A 14191-nucleotide genomic window follows, 5' to 3' on the forward strand; every position below is an offset into this window, starting at 1 on the left:
GCGAATCATTTAGAATTAGATTCTCATGGAGATTCAAAGGGTTTTTTTTGTGCGTCTTGTTAGAAACTTGTTGAGAAATTGTTTTGTGCTGAAAAGCCAATTCCCCAAAGGCCTTACAAACACGCCATTAATATTTAAAGTGAGTTTAATATTTTTCCTTTTAGTCTTTTAAGAATTCAAACAAAGATTAAAAAAAAAAGCAAATGGAGCACAAAGGGAAAGCTAAGGCAGCACAGCCCTATGGCAAGAATCCACCAGCTTGTAAACATTGTTTGCAGCAGCAAAAAGTCCTTCAGATCCGGTTGTGACGGTCGGGTTTGTTCCGCCTGCAGACGGATTCGGGTTCACAGGATCCTGGACCAAACGTACGCCTCCTTTGATTCTCAGCCTAAATCAAAAAGACTCCCTGAGTAGTTTGCTTTTTGACTGTAGTTTATCAGTTAATGTGCATTCAATCTGATGTTTCAGAGAAAAGAAACGTGTTTGAAAAGGACTTTTTAATCTTATGTTTTGGTTTTATTTTGTCCAGTTTTTGCCTACAAACGTCTTAAAACAAACAACTCCACAAGCTGTTCTATTAGTTTTTTTCAGTTTCTTTTAATCTTTGGTTGTGTATGGTAAAGTGTAGACAAGGTTATTTATTTTCAAGCCTCATAAAACCTTTGACTGAAACTTTTTTTTTTAATAATTACTGATATATCCTACAATAAACAACTGAGCTTCAAGATTCAGTTCTATCACTATGGTGAGAAGCTGGTAGATAAATCCAAAACATTTGATCAAAGTCATATAGTTTTAGGGCAATGGTACCAATTATTAATGAAGTGTAATTAATTAAACTTTTTATTTTGAACAAATAAAAAAATATTAATTTAAAAATAGCAAACTGAACAAATTTTGATGACCATAATTGACCTAAAACAGGAAAAGTTTATTCTGATTTCACATCAGAGTGTGTGAAAAAAAATAAAAAATCCATACTGCAATAGAAGTTTGCATGCACTACATAGTGCATGCAAACTCCTGGTTTACATACGTTCCCTACAGAAAACTATATAAATTATTATTGCTTAACAGTAAATCAGACTAAATGTTTCCTGTTAAAATAAAGATGAACAGTTTTTGCCATTTGTCTTTGAGTCCAGACTTTATAAAGGTGAAAGAAAATCTTACATATTCTCACAATTTAAACTGTAAGACTCCTGAAAAACTCTTACGATTTGGCGACACACACTGAGGCCAAACAGAGGGCTTCTTCCATTTCCACAGGTCACCAAAAGGTGTTTGATGCTGTGTGTTTCTTGTTCCTTCGTCCACAGAGGAGGTGCAGCTTTTATTACCCCGGCCTACCCCTCTTCACGACTTAATCAATACCAGGAAATGTTGAGAGTTAAAACTTAAACTTCAGTCATTTTTCTTTCCCTCAGAGAGGGAGAGAGAAACATTCTAATAATTCAGTAATCAAAAATACCTTTCCTTCTCAAAATGCTTTCCCACCATCCGAGGAAGAACCAGCTGTAGGGAAGAGTAAAAGGTTGGGTGCTAAAAGCTCTCTCTCATCCCTAATGACACCGCTAATGCGTTTGCCATTTATATAGCAACTGCACTTGTAGATACTGTTAAGCTACCATTAATTTCCACCCTTATATTACTCTTTGTCCCGGTGATTCCCCTTCGCTTCCTCCTGTTTGCTCCACATTCACCCCTTTCCGATGCCAGAACTTTCCCTGCTTTGATACTTGAAGTTCAAAAGTCTATCAGCTGTAAAAGCCATTAGCAGCTAATGGAAGACCGGGGTCCTGCTTTGGTACGGCGGAGCAAGGTGCAGCCGCATGCGCCTCGTCGATTGTGACAGACTTAAGGAAGGTGGAGCCTGAAATTTAGAAAGAGGCTCTGAGTTTGGACAAAATTACACAGATGCAGCGATGTGCTGAATAGTAATGCTGAAGTTTGAGGGAATTGAAATCAATTGAAATCAATCAAAGGAGAATTTTCCAAAACGCAAAATTGTCTGTAAAATCTAAGAGGGAAGAAACGGAAGAGTGGAAAGGATTTCGGAGAGAAAACAACCTGAGCTGGCGTCGAGACGAATAACAGGTTGAGGCAGCGCTGGATGAGAGAACAGACTCCTTAAATTAGGAGGAAATGGTTTACAGCAGGAAGAGTGACACGGGGTCAGCGGATGAGACAGAGGGGATGATGGCATTGGAGGAACTCAGAGAAAAGAGTCGCCATAAAATCAACCTCAGGAAACAGTTCAACGGTCTGACTCCTGCTTTCTGTATTCATGACTGGCTCATGGCCTCCTGGAAGGGATTTACATATTTCAATCAATCTCACATAATGCCTTAAATTACTTCAGCTGTTACCGATTTATTTTTGACAATAGCAGTGTTTTCATTTATGTCAATGTAGCAAAATGTAAAAGTTAGCAGGGCTAACTCTAAAGCACTAATCATGCACTACATCAGCATGGTATTTAGCAGAAGCTAATGCTAAAGCACTAACCACCATGTGTCAAGAGGAAAACATGAAGAGGTTCTCAGAACAATTAATACATTTTTGCATATATCTGCTTAATTAATTGTTTTGTATTCCTCATTTGTTTGTTTGTTGCCCACGTATTAACAGAACTCCTGCGTCAACAATCTTCACCCACTTCAAAATAAAAGCATGCATGTAAACATTTAGCTATTTGAAAACATCTTAGCGGTCGACAACCTAAACTTCAACTCAGATGTCAAACTTTATTCTGAAAATATAGAATTAAGCCAAGTAAAATTAGCGCTGTAGAATTTATCTGAAAAAATTCACTTTGGGGAAGCTAGATGTGGCTAATAGAACTCAAAGTTAGCAAAAATGCTAATGGGCTAAAGAAAAAACTCAATTTGCTTTGCTATAAGGTTAGCATTAGTGTTACTACAACAATACCACAAAGGTAATATGTTTTCTTTCGGTATGTAACTCTTTAACTAAATTTCTTCGCTGTTGTCCATGATAGTGGTCACACAACTATCAGTTTCAACTTAATACTATATAATATTAACCCTTTACTGTCTCCTTTCAGGCTGTTTCTTAAATGGATTTATGGATACAGACATTTAAAGCCAACTTATGCAAAACTATGTTACATTAGGCAACCCGCATTTTTAAGAAGATCCATAAAAACTGTAAAGCAGAAGTCTGGAGGTGTTTTGGAAGAAGTTAATATTCCGTCTTCATTGTATTGGATAATCCAAACTATCAGCATTATTACTACAACTGGAGAGGTGATCTATGTCAGTATACAGTATGTCTCTAGTTGGAGGTCATATTTCAAATTGTGAGAAATGATCAGATTTAGGAGACAACACTTGTGGAAGGACTGTTATTCAAAGAAAAGCTTGTTTTGAAAATGCAGAAAGACATCTACTTCCTAACTGGACCACAAGTTTGGTTCAAACACACACACACACACACACACACACGCACACACGTACACACAAAAAAAATTCTGGGTCACATCAGCCTCTTGTTAATGAGCATCTAGAGAAGCGGGTTTTAACAGGAACTTTAACGAGTTCTGGCAGAACCTGACGGTGGTCTCCCCCCTGGTCCCCGCTTCCCAAAATGCACCAGGAGACGGCTCACCTGTCCATCATTCCCACGCAGTCCTGGAGCCGCGGCCCGATGCACCTGCAGGGCAGAAAAACCAGAGAGAGTGTCTATTAAATCAGGGACAGGTTATGAGCAGACCTCATGTTGTCTTTCTTCCCCGTCAATCAGTCGTCTCCGTGTGGGGTGGGGGAGGCGCCTGGAAAATGGAAGCAGGGCTGACCACTTGTCAAGGTGTCAGGGAAGAGGTGTTTGGGCTGGAGGGCAATGCTTTTGTTTGGTGTGATGTTTGAAAGCTCGCGGTCACACAAGATTCAGTCAGCAAAGCAAAGCTACAGAACTAGAAGAAACAGAGGATGTCAATATCCTCCACAGCTACATGTACTTATGTAGAGAATTCAGAAATGAGGTGATATAATCCTCCTTTCCTGAAGAACAGGATTCAGGTTGAAAGATTCACAGTGTGAGGTTGTGTTGGAGGTGCAGACAGGTCAGTGTAGGTGGCATGGAGATTCATCTGTTCTGGTGTGATAGGGTTTACTGCAGCCTGCTGGCCGCCGCCGTTTTATTTAGCTCCTTTTACACCATGCTTTATTAAACAACAATAATAAAACACAGAAACAATCGAGATTACACCCCACACAAAGCAAGAAAGTATTTTTAGTTTTTAATAAACATCAGAAGCTCTAAATCACTGTTTTATATTACTGAGTGACTACGCATGGCAACAGCAGATAAATCCACTCTCTCAGCTTTCCTCCTTCAAGTTCCCATAAATTCGGCTTCCAGTTCAAAGCTCACTGGAGACGTGAAGTCTTGTGTTTGCAGTGATTGGTTCTAAGTGTTTATGATGGCTGATTCTGATTGGCTTTTGGGTCAATCAGTGAATTTCATGTTCGTTTCCTGGTATTCAGGGATTTTATCTCAAAATGTCATACTTTTATAGACTCACATTTCCAGGCGTCAATTTATTTTAAAGTTAATTTAGAAATTGGGTTAAATACTAAAGTTTTGAATGTGGAGCATAGGAAAATTAGAGACTTGATGAAGGCTGCAAGACATTAGGAAAACATGCAACATAGTTGCAGAATGTCGTGACAATACGGCTAGAGATAAATCTAAAAATGACAAAAGTGTTACTGTCTTTTCTGCTTTAGCTTCACAGCAAACATAGACCTGAGATCTTGAGTCAACTATCAAGCTGCAAAAAACTAAAATAATAATTTCCATTTCAAACAGAAGGCTTTATCGAAAGAGTTCCAATAAACAACTTAGCTTGGTCGTTACCTTCTAAGAAACCAGTAACATAACGATCATTTTGCGTAATAGTCTACACCCCTAATGGATGGTCCAGTGTGTGGATAGATGAATTTTATTGTTGTGTTTTGTGTTTAATCTCTGTGCGAGGGTGAATTCCTATTGGACAATCTCAGCTAGTTTAGTCTTTAACCTAAGGATAATGAAATACATTAAATATTATATGAACAGTGAAGCATCAAATCATATTCCAACGTCATTAGCCAGTTACAGAGTATAACAATATTTTCATACAGTGCTCTTAAATACTCCCATGTTATACACTATTATCATTTTTCTGCCAGGCACCTTACATTTGCTGTTCAAACCATTTGAAGCTTTAAGGCGTGTTTAATGAGTGTTGCCAGGCAACTCTGACTACAGGTTAAGTTTCAATATTTCACAAGATGAAAGCGCTTGTTGTTTGGACAAACCTCTGCAGTTAACTCCAGTGTTTTGAACTTGTGTTCATTTCAGGAAATGACCTTAAAGATGGTATACCCAAAAAGGAATGGATATTAAGAAGAATCTAAAGTAAATACAAAGTCCGTATTGATCAACTAGCAGAAGGAAGGAAGGAAATCCTCCAAATGAATGCTAATGAAAATTGAACTGGCAAATAATCAGCCTTTAAAAAAAAGCTGTTTTAATTTGAAAAAGTGTGTAGTGTGCATGTTATTTCCTATCTGTCTCAGCAACCTCTGCTGCTGGAGGGTAGTTCAGATGAAAGGTGTTTCAGTGGAAAGTGATGAGAACAGCAGGTGAGCAGGAAGTGATTAGAGCACACTCGTCACTGCTCATTAAATCCCGATCCGTGTGTTGTGGCTTTTGAGCAGCAGGGTAGACACAGGAGAAGATTTCCTGAATTACTGTGTTAGAGCACACAAAACACAACAAATTGGCCAGAAAATGAGGAGAGCTGGTTCAGTCTGGAATTAAACTGGTGACAACTGAGGCTCTGTCAGAGCTGCCTAGTCATCAAATAAACAGCCTAGCAATTGGCTAATTAGCTACAATTCATGTTGAAGAAAGCACTCTTCCTTCATTAATGAAATTTTCAAGAAGCTAAGAACAATCTTTTGATTTGATCAACATTTTATATAATTTTATACAAATGTACAAGTGAAAAAGAATGCTTTAAGTGAAAAACATTTTTTAAGTAAAAAAAAAAATTTCTTAATTGTATATTTATCCGTAATGGCAGCAGAAAATACAACCTACATTGTGACATTATCACTTCCCGTTTCAACATTCAAAATTAAGTGAATGGTGTTTTTTCCATATCAACTTTGGATCATTTCCTATTATGAAAACTCCAGCCTTTGTCTTGAGCTCATCATCTTTATGCCTTTGGTCTAATCAGACCTTGTTGAGAGGATCAAAGCCTTAAGCTAGCATGTTGCAGAATAAATGTGGCATATTTATGAAAACAAGTAAGATAACATTTTACCTTTGAGTGCAGCACCAAGCTAACATACCATAGCACTAAGCTAGCTATGGTAGCTAGCTAGCTTAGTGCTAGCTAGCTAGCACTAAGCTATGCACTATGCTAGCTTAGTGCATAGCTTAGTATGCACTAAGCTATGGTAGCTTAGTGCATACCATAGCACTAAGCTAGCATATCATAGCACAAAGCTAGCATACCATAGCACTAAGCCAGCATATAATAGGGCCAAGCTACCATACTATAACGCCAAGCTACCATACCATAGCACCAAGCTAGGTCATCTAAGCTAACAAATTCTACAACACAAATGTTCCATATGGTCTTCATCCAGCTAAACTTTGACAAGGTCACCAAAGACGATATTGAATTAATGTCAGAACTTTGGCCAGTGAAAAAGAACCTCTGCTGGGAAAGAAGTGGATTTTTTTTTTCTATATCAACAAACGGCTTCAAATGGCAATTTCAAAATACCAAAGACAATATCCACACTGAGTTGGGAATTTTTAACGTTGTTGGTATTCTAAAAAACAAAAGGATGTGTTGTGAGACATGGACATAGACTACTACAATCTTTCAGTGGCTCAGAAGACCATAAATGTGGCTTGACGTCACACACAACACTTCCTTTTTAGTATTCTGGTGCAACCAGAAAATAGTTTGTCTTCTCTATAAGAAATGAGTCCTGCAGCAACAATAACACCTGATAATGAGCTAAATCTGACCAGTCTGAACCGAATGAATGCAGCTCGTGTTCAATTGTCCCTTTGCTTTATTTATCTGCAGCCAGCCGTCTGCCAGTTCATATCTCCTCCTCCTCCTGCTGTTTGTCTGCAACCTGCCCCTTCACTAACAGTTGATCTGCTTTTGCTCCATTAAGGTCAACGGAGCAAAAGCACTTCCCTTTTGTAACGTCTTGAAAGGTTGGGGCAACATATTGAGAGTGACTAGCAGTTGAACAGATAAGAGAAACGGATAAACTTTCAGACATATGAAGCCAATCTTCACGCATCCTTCCCTCTCTTACCCCTGGGTGCAGTTGGTGTGGCAGGGATGACACTCGTTGTTGGCCTTGGCGTATTTGAAAATGAAGCTGTTGGCGCCCTGCAGTCCGTCGGGGCACTTCTCCACACAGTTGGGCCCATCTTTGAAGTGAAGGCATTTTACACACTGGTCTGGGCCCTGGGAGTTTTGAAGAAGAAGAAACAGGGAGATGAGAAGATGAGTCACGACGAGGAGGAAGGAGGAGGTAGTGGACAAGGGGCGAATGAAGAGCAAAGAGGTGACGCATACAGTAACAGGATTAGTGGGCCAATCGAACAAAGAAAGGCAAGCTGAGAAAAACGATACATGAAGAGGTAACACCGAAAAAAAGAATAGAAAAAGGGAAATAGAATGAGAAATGAGCGGAGAGAATAAAATTGAGCAAAATCGAATTCAAAACCTGGCAAATTCTGTCAGCTTTGCTCACTTCCTATTGCGGCTAATTTAGCCCGGCAGAACCCGCATGAATTCCATCCGGCGATTTATAATGTGCAGAGCAAAATTACCCAGAGTGTATTCTGAGGCAGCCTCGCTAAAATTGCCAAAATGCATGAAAAATCAGGTCATGTCAAAAAGCAGTGCGTGGTGAAAGTGATGGAGGAGATGACAAACGGTAACTGAGCAAAAAGCTCAGCTGCAGCCGCATCATGAATAAGTAAGATGGCTAGTGAAGTGTGAGCAGGGATAAAAGTGCGGAAAAAACCCAGACTGTACTCTTTGTGTGTTTACGCGTCTGAAGGAAAGAAGGTGTCGGGGAATCGAATAAAAAAAAACAAAAACACCAAAGAAAATCTGACTTATAATTCTAGGGAGGCAGTGGAGTTTGTATGCGTATGCTCAAGCCGTTGTCTGGAAGAAGTTCAGGGAGTTTTGGCACCACGCTCTGCTGCTAATGACTACCACAGTGACCTGATGGACAGCCTTTCCAAGTCTGACAAATCCGGCCACACGCCATCAATAAACATTATTCTCACATTGCATGTTTGTACGCATGCATGTGCGTGTTGGCGCGAGTGCGGGTGCATACAGATGTCTCAATGTAGTCGGATACGTATGTATGTTTGAGCGGGCACGGATGATCGACTCTGGTGTTATTTACTACTCGGATGTGAGCAGCATCTCAAAGTCGGTGGCATGCGTGCATCGTTGAAGAGTCGCTCTCTTTTCCGCCTCTTGTTCCTCACGGGGCGGCCAGAAAAGGTTAGTCACACAATCACTTTATTCACCCAAATCAGCCATGCAGGACATTGGGTTCTTTTCAACGAAATGCAACTTTGCAAATATGAACCTGGGCATTGTGTATATAAACATATCATGTCCACATTTGGTGTACTATGAACAATATGTTGCACTGATTCTTCTAAAAAACGTTGTGAGTAGCTGAGAATAGAGGAGGAAACTGCTGAAGGTTCTTATTTTTTGTACTGCCCAGGTGGGGCAGCTGGGGACAAATGTTTGTGAATTGAAACAAAGCTCAAACTTTCTAATAAATACATCAAAAATACATATATTATTAATTAATAATGATTCAGTGATCAACAGTTCACTGATTTATATAAATGTATCCAATGACTCAGTCTAGACGGCTAAAAGTAAGGCATTTGTTACTTAATGGCTTAGTCTGGTAGCCATTAGCTAAAATGAAACTGTTAGCTAAAATAATGGAAAAATGGTTCTTGAAAAAAATTTAAACTGTAGTTGGGGTGATGTGGTGGCGCAGGGGTTAAGCACAACCCACATAAGGAGGACGTAGCCCTCAACTCGGCTGTCGCAGGTTTGATTCCCGGCCAGGTGACCTTTGGCGCATGTCTTCCCTCTCTCTCATTACCTACTTTTCTGTCTGAGCACTTTGAAATAAAGGCCACTAGAGCTAAAAAAACAAACAAACAAAAAAAATAACTTTAGTCATCCAGTGGCTCAACTTAGTTGTCACAAGTTAAAATAAATGACAGTTTAGAAGCCGCAAGCTAATATTTAGCCACTAGTTAAACAATGGCTGCATTAGCGAAAACAAAGCAAACAGCTAGCTAATGGTTCAGTTTGGAGGTCCTTAAAAGATGTAAATTGTAGTTATCCAGTGGCTCAGCCTAGTTCCTACTAGTTAAAATGAAGTTTCTGGTTAATAGTGAGCAGTTAATCAATGGTTGCATTAGCTAAAACGAAGCCAAAAGCTACCTAAGGGTTTCATTTAGATGTCACGAGCTAATGGTTACAAACAGTTGACCCATGATTTACTCTTGAAAACATCAGCTAATGGTTACCAACAACTACTTTGTAAAGGAAAGTATAAGTTAACCATTAGGTCACTATGGTCATCAGCAAATAGCTAAACAATGACTAAGAATCAATTCTTTAAGTCATCGGCTAACATTTGCCAAAAAAAAAAAAAAACCTTCTGTTAATATTAGATGTCATCAAGTAAATGTAACACACAATGGATCTTGTGTTTTAAACATTTTGACATTCGGGCCAAAATAGTTGAAATGAAAGTGAATGGAGGCCACAAATATTAATATGTCATGAAATTTTAGACTTTAGCAGGACAAAAACAAACAAAACAGTCCGATGTTGCCAAAACAGACACAAGTAAATCATCACATATGATATGTGTAAAAAAAAGTGTAAAATTACACTTTTTTTTTTAGAAGAAAGAGAAATGTCTACTACTTCCTTTTATTATAGGTGGTTAATTTTTTTTTTCATTTTGTAAAAGAACAAAAATTGTCTATGCTGAGCAACATAAACAGACAATGTGATACTTTACTGTCCTGTTTTGTAAAGTTGAACGTGTGGAGGGTGGAGACGTGGGGTTAGGACAGACTTCCTGGTTAGGGGCTTGGAACCCGATGAAAACTGCAGTTCTAGTTTGACATTGTAACACATTTCCACGCTTCCCTTTTGTAAACTCTGCCTGGTAACTTTGTCAGTGCAGGAAGAAGCTCTTACACAAGTCTCTAAAGGTTTCTTTATATGAAGATTAGGACATAATCGTTTTTGTTGCTTGTGTCGAATGTGTATGTGCGCCTGCTGGAGCTAAACAGGAGTGGTAGTTCATCATTTCTCCCATTACCTTCCATTCACCTTTGCAAACAGCACCTACACTTACTCAAACCCCATGCACAAAACAGATAGGCTCCAACAAAATAAGTTCACTTCAGAAGATATGAAACTAACTTGCACAGACAAATGAGAGGAGTCTATTTCCGCATTCCTCAAGTGCGTTCGGAGAAAAAAAATAAGGCGGTTTGGTTCGATCCGACTGGTCTTACCGGGCCAAGACACGTTAGGCTGTTTCCGTCCATCTTCTCGCATTGGCTGTCGCAGTCCAGGCACACGGATCCATTGGCAAATTCCCGCGCTTCCCTGATGGAAGGCAAGAAGATCAAAACAGAGATGGATGGATTATAGATCTGAGTGTACTCACACTGAAATATTGATCAGGAGAACACTACAGTAGGCTATATGAAGACTGTTACATCAGTATCAGCCTGGCTTGTTCACTGGAGTAGCAGCTGTGTATTCTGCCATCAACTTGTCTTTTTCTGGCAGTTTCACTTGCAACAATTTGGTCAGCCTGGATGCTTATTTTAACAGACATCCATAAAGACAAGACTGATGAATAAAAAAAACTGTTTTTTTGGGGGCGAGGGGGGGTTTACAGTCATGAGACTCATAGATGAAGAAATACGCTTTGGAGAGAGTGAAAAGGAATGAACAAAGCGAGTGCATTAGGATGAGATAACGAGGTTTGAAAATGTAGACTAAAAGTGAAAACATGTTTGCTTCTTTATCCCGCTATGAAAGGATGGTTACTGTTTTCTGCAGATTGTAGCAGATCTGCCAGAGCCTTTGTTCAGCCAGTTAAAGCAATATAGTTGGTTTTGTTTTCATCTAAAGGAGAAGACAGTAAACAATAGAGCTCAATATTGGGTACATACACTGCAATTACAGTGGCAGGAGCTCAGCACTGCCTCAGGCCACAGTGTTCAGCCCCGTGTGTGTGTACGGCAGGTTGTGGGAGTGTGTGCTGGCATCCGATCTATACGTTTCTGACTGTTTTTCTCACTGGCCGAATCAGCGAATTATCATGCCTGTTTGAAGCGAGGCGTCTCCGGCGGATGGAGGACGCCCGCTGTCAATAGCAACCGCTACCGATCAAAACCGCTTTTCACATCAGAGGGATCGATCGGCCGACGTGGACAACGGATGCCCTCGGAGGAGGATTCGCCCAGCACCAGGTGGACCCTCTTTGGGATAATGAGTCGGTTTGTTTTTGTTAGCTTGCAGTTTTAGTGACGGAACCTGGACGCAACGGATTCCGCCTCATGATCCAGTTTTATACAATTGGACACCGAGAACATTCCATCTCCTGCGGGCATTTGGGTTTTATGCATTTTCGTGCGGTGAATATATGTGAAAATCTTTTTGACGTAGTACCTCTAAAAGCTACCAAAAAAGAAAAGAGACATTCTGACACTCCCTGGTTCAGCGGGATCATATTAAAGGATGATAAAAGTGAAGATAAAATCCCAGTGTTCCTTTTTGCTGAGCTTTGATGTCAGATTGTCTTTTCTTTAAGCCATCCTCACTGGTTCGTTTTAATCGGGGCAGTTTGTTTCAAACATCCAAAAATACAACATGTACAGATTCTATTACTGAAAATGTTTACACAGGACTCAAAAGCAGACTATCAGTGCAGTTCTCCTTTGTTTTTCTTTACCCCATTTCCAAAATAAATTAGATTTGTCTCCCAGACGCTGTGTCCAGGGGAATCATTTAAAAGAAGGCCAGGCGGTGGACAGATATCTTTTTTTGCTGGCTGAATGGGGAAAGAAACACAGAGGATGGGTGAGAGACAAAGACCACTGTGGCGGCGCTCTCCAGGGTCATTTCCATTCCGTCAAAGCCGTTCCTCCTGATTGGCCCTCTTCACGGCTGAAAGTGTGTGCCAGGGCCCCATTGGGGGATGACCTGATGGGGGATTATCCCTGCTTTAGCAGGAATTTAAGCAGGACTGTGGCCCCGACCATTCAGACCTCAAAACATCCAGCGAGCCAGAGCATGGTCAACCCACCAGAGCAACTTTTTTAATTAAGCACTTTCAGCGCCTCCCTTTACCCAGTACCTCCCTCCTTTGCTAACCCCCAGCGGACACCATCTCAAGTCTTTTTCTTTTCCCCTCTCGCGCACGCCTTTGCTCTGCCTTTGTTTTATTCAACAGACTTATAAACTGAGGGGAATTAGTGCCTTTGCTCATTAAGAATGGATATACAGAACAAGAGCGGAGTGAGGAATCTTAAGATTTAAAATCACCAACCTGAAAACATTTTTAATGAGCTTGCGCTAAATTCTTCAGAGATATAGACTTCTGCAGCCCCAGAACAAACTAAGATATTAAACCAATCTAAAGTGAACTCAGTATAACCTAAAATAGTGGTGTTAAATCCAGGAAAATGGCAATTAAGAGATAGAAAGATTGAGATTAAAACTGGTAATATAGACAAAGAACAACAAGGAATGGCTAAATCTGGATTCGTCTTTATGCAGATGATACAATATTTGTACAAATATGTTTTTAATAATAATACATCAGCTGTATTTGAAATCACTATTTTTTCCATTTGTTTTAAGTCATTTACTTGTCTCTGAATCAGACTTTGACCAGGCATAATGTTATGACCACCATAGTTAAGGACACAGCACACGATCTTCAAACCTTTAGAGAAGACTTGGAATTCCCACTAATATCCTGGTTTCTGGGGATCAGGCACTAAACAGCTCTGTTATTTACATGCTTCATCCAGAACTGTCCTACATTTTATCCCACCCAAGAATCTTTAAATTAATTAATGTTTCAACTGTAACCTGGTTAAAACCATTCTTGGTCTAACTGACTTCCAGTCAATTATTTCAGCAAACTCTCGTAAAGCAAATTAAAGCCTACACAACATACATTAACTGTATGTAGGAAATAAAATGACAACATAAAAAGTTGTATATTTTGATTGATTATGGCTTATAGACAATGGACTCTGACAATTTATTGCCTTAGAAAATAAAAACATTACACAAGATCACAAAAAATAATAATTTTAGCAAAAATGTTAGACTCTCACGCTATGAACTCAATCCACATTGGTTCTCTTGAATGGGTTTTGACTGAATCAAGAATCTCAAAGTTGTGGTTCTCGCTGTTGCTGATGCACGTTTTTCGACCACACCTTTTCCTTCCCCTTAATTTTCTATGAATATGCTTGAATGATACAACACTCTGAACATCTCACTTGTTCAGCAATTAACGTTTCAAATCCCCACACCCTCTTTGTGGGGGGTGTGACCATGACGATTGTGTCCTACTGACTCACTTAGATCTTACAAAGGCTTAGGCTTAATATAGCAATGCCAAAAAAATAATGAACTCTTACACAATAATCTCATGTTTTAAGATGTATCTGAACGGTATACGGTCATCAGTACAAAGCCACTCATGTTGCCTGAATGCTGCATATGAAAATGAGCTTCATTCCATATCTAGTCATTTTTCTGTCATCAGGTGTTTGTTGACTTTAGATTGGACATATTTTAATCAGACTGTTCAGGCCAGTGACACAAATCAACAAGCAGACATTGTGAATATTCCTGGCAGTATCATGCGTTGACTGTATTTACAGTAAAGGAAACAAGCGTGCTTCAGAAGCTCCCAGCCACGAGCCTCTCCCTCGTCTTCTTCAAAGCTTCGCTCTGAGCTGTTTTTCCCCCCGGCGACTTCAAAGCTTCCCTCCCACAAACAGCAGTGGAAAAGGACCAGCAACA

At 39.7% G+C, this 14191-nt stretch overlaps 1 protein-coding gene across 3 annotated transcripts in view; it reads right to left on the reverse strand.

Moving 5' to 3' along the window:
- Nucleotides 1-14191, reverse strand: part of LOC103148684 (receptor tyrosine-protein kinase erbB-4-like) — a 306643-nt gene that overhangs the window by 53187 nt on the left and 239265 nt on the right. For all 3 annotated transcript variants that reach the window (XM_016679417.1, XM_007567561.2, XM_007567560.2), the window contains exons 14-16: nt 10648-10741; nt 7362-7516; nt 3631-3675 (exon numbers count right to left, since the gene is read on the reverse strand). In XM_016679417.1, coding sequence (XP_016534903.1) covers nt 3631-3675; nt 7362-7516; nt 10648-10741 — 294 coding nt within the window. The remainder of the gene's footprint in view (nt 1-3630; nt 3676-7361; nt 7517-10647; nt 10742-14191) is intronic.

Source organism: Poecilia formosa, unplaced genomic scaffold (genome assembly GCF_000485575.1).
Source record: "Poecilia formosa unplaced genomic scaffold, Poecilia_formosa-5.1.2 Scaffold210, whole genome shotgun sequence".
Classification (NCBI taxonomy): Eukaryota; Metazoa; Chordata; class Actinopteri; order Cyprinodontiformes; family Poeciliidae; genus Poecilia; species Poecilia formosa.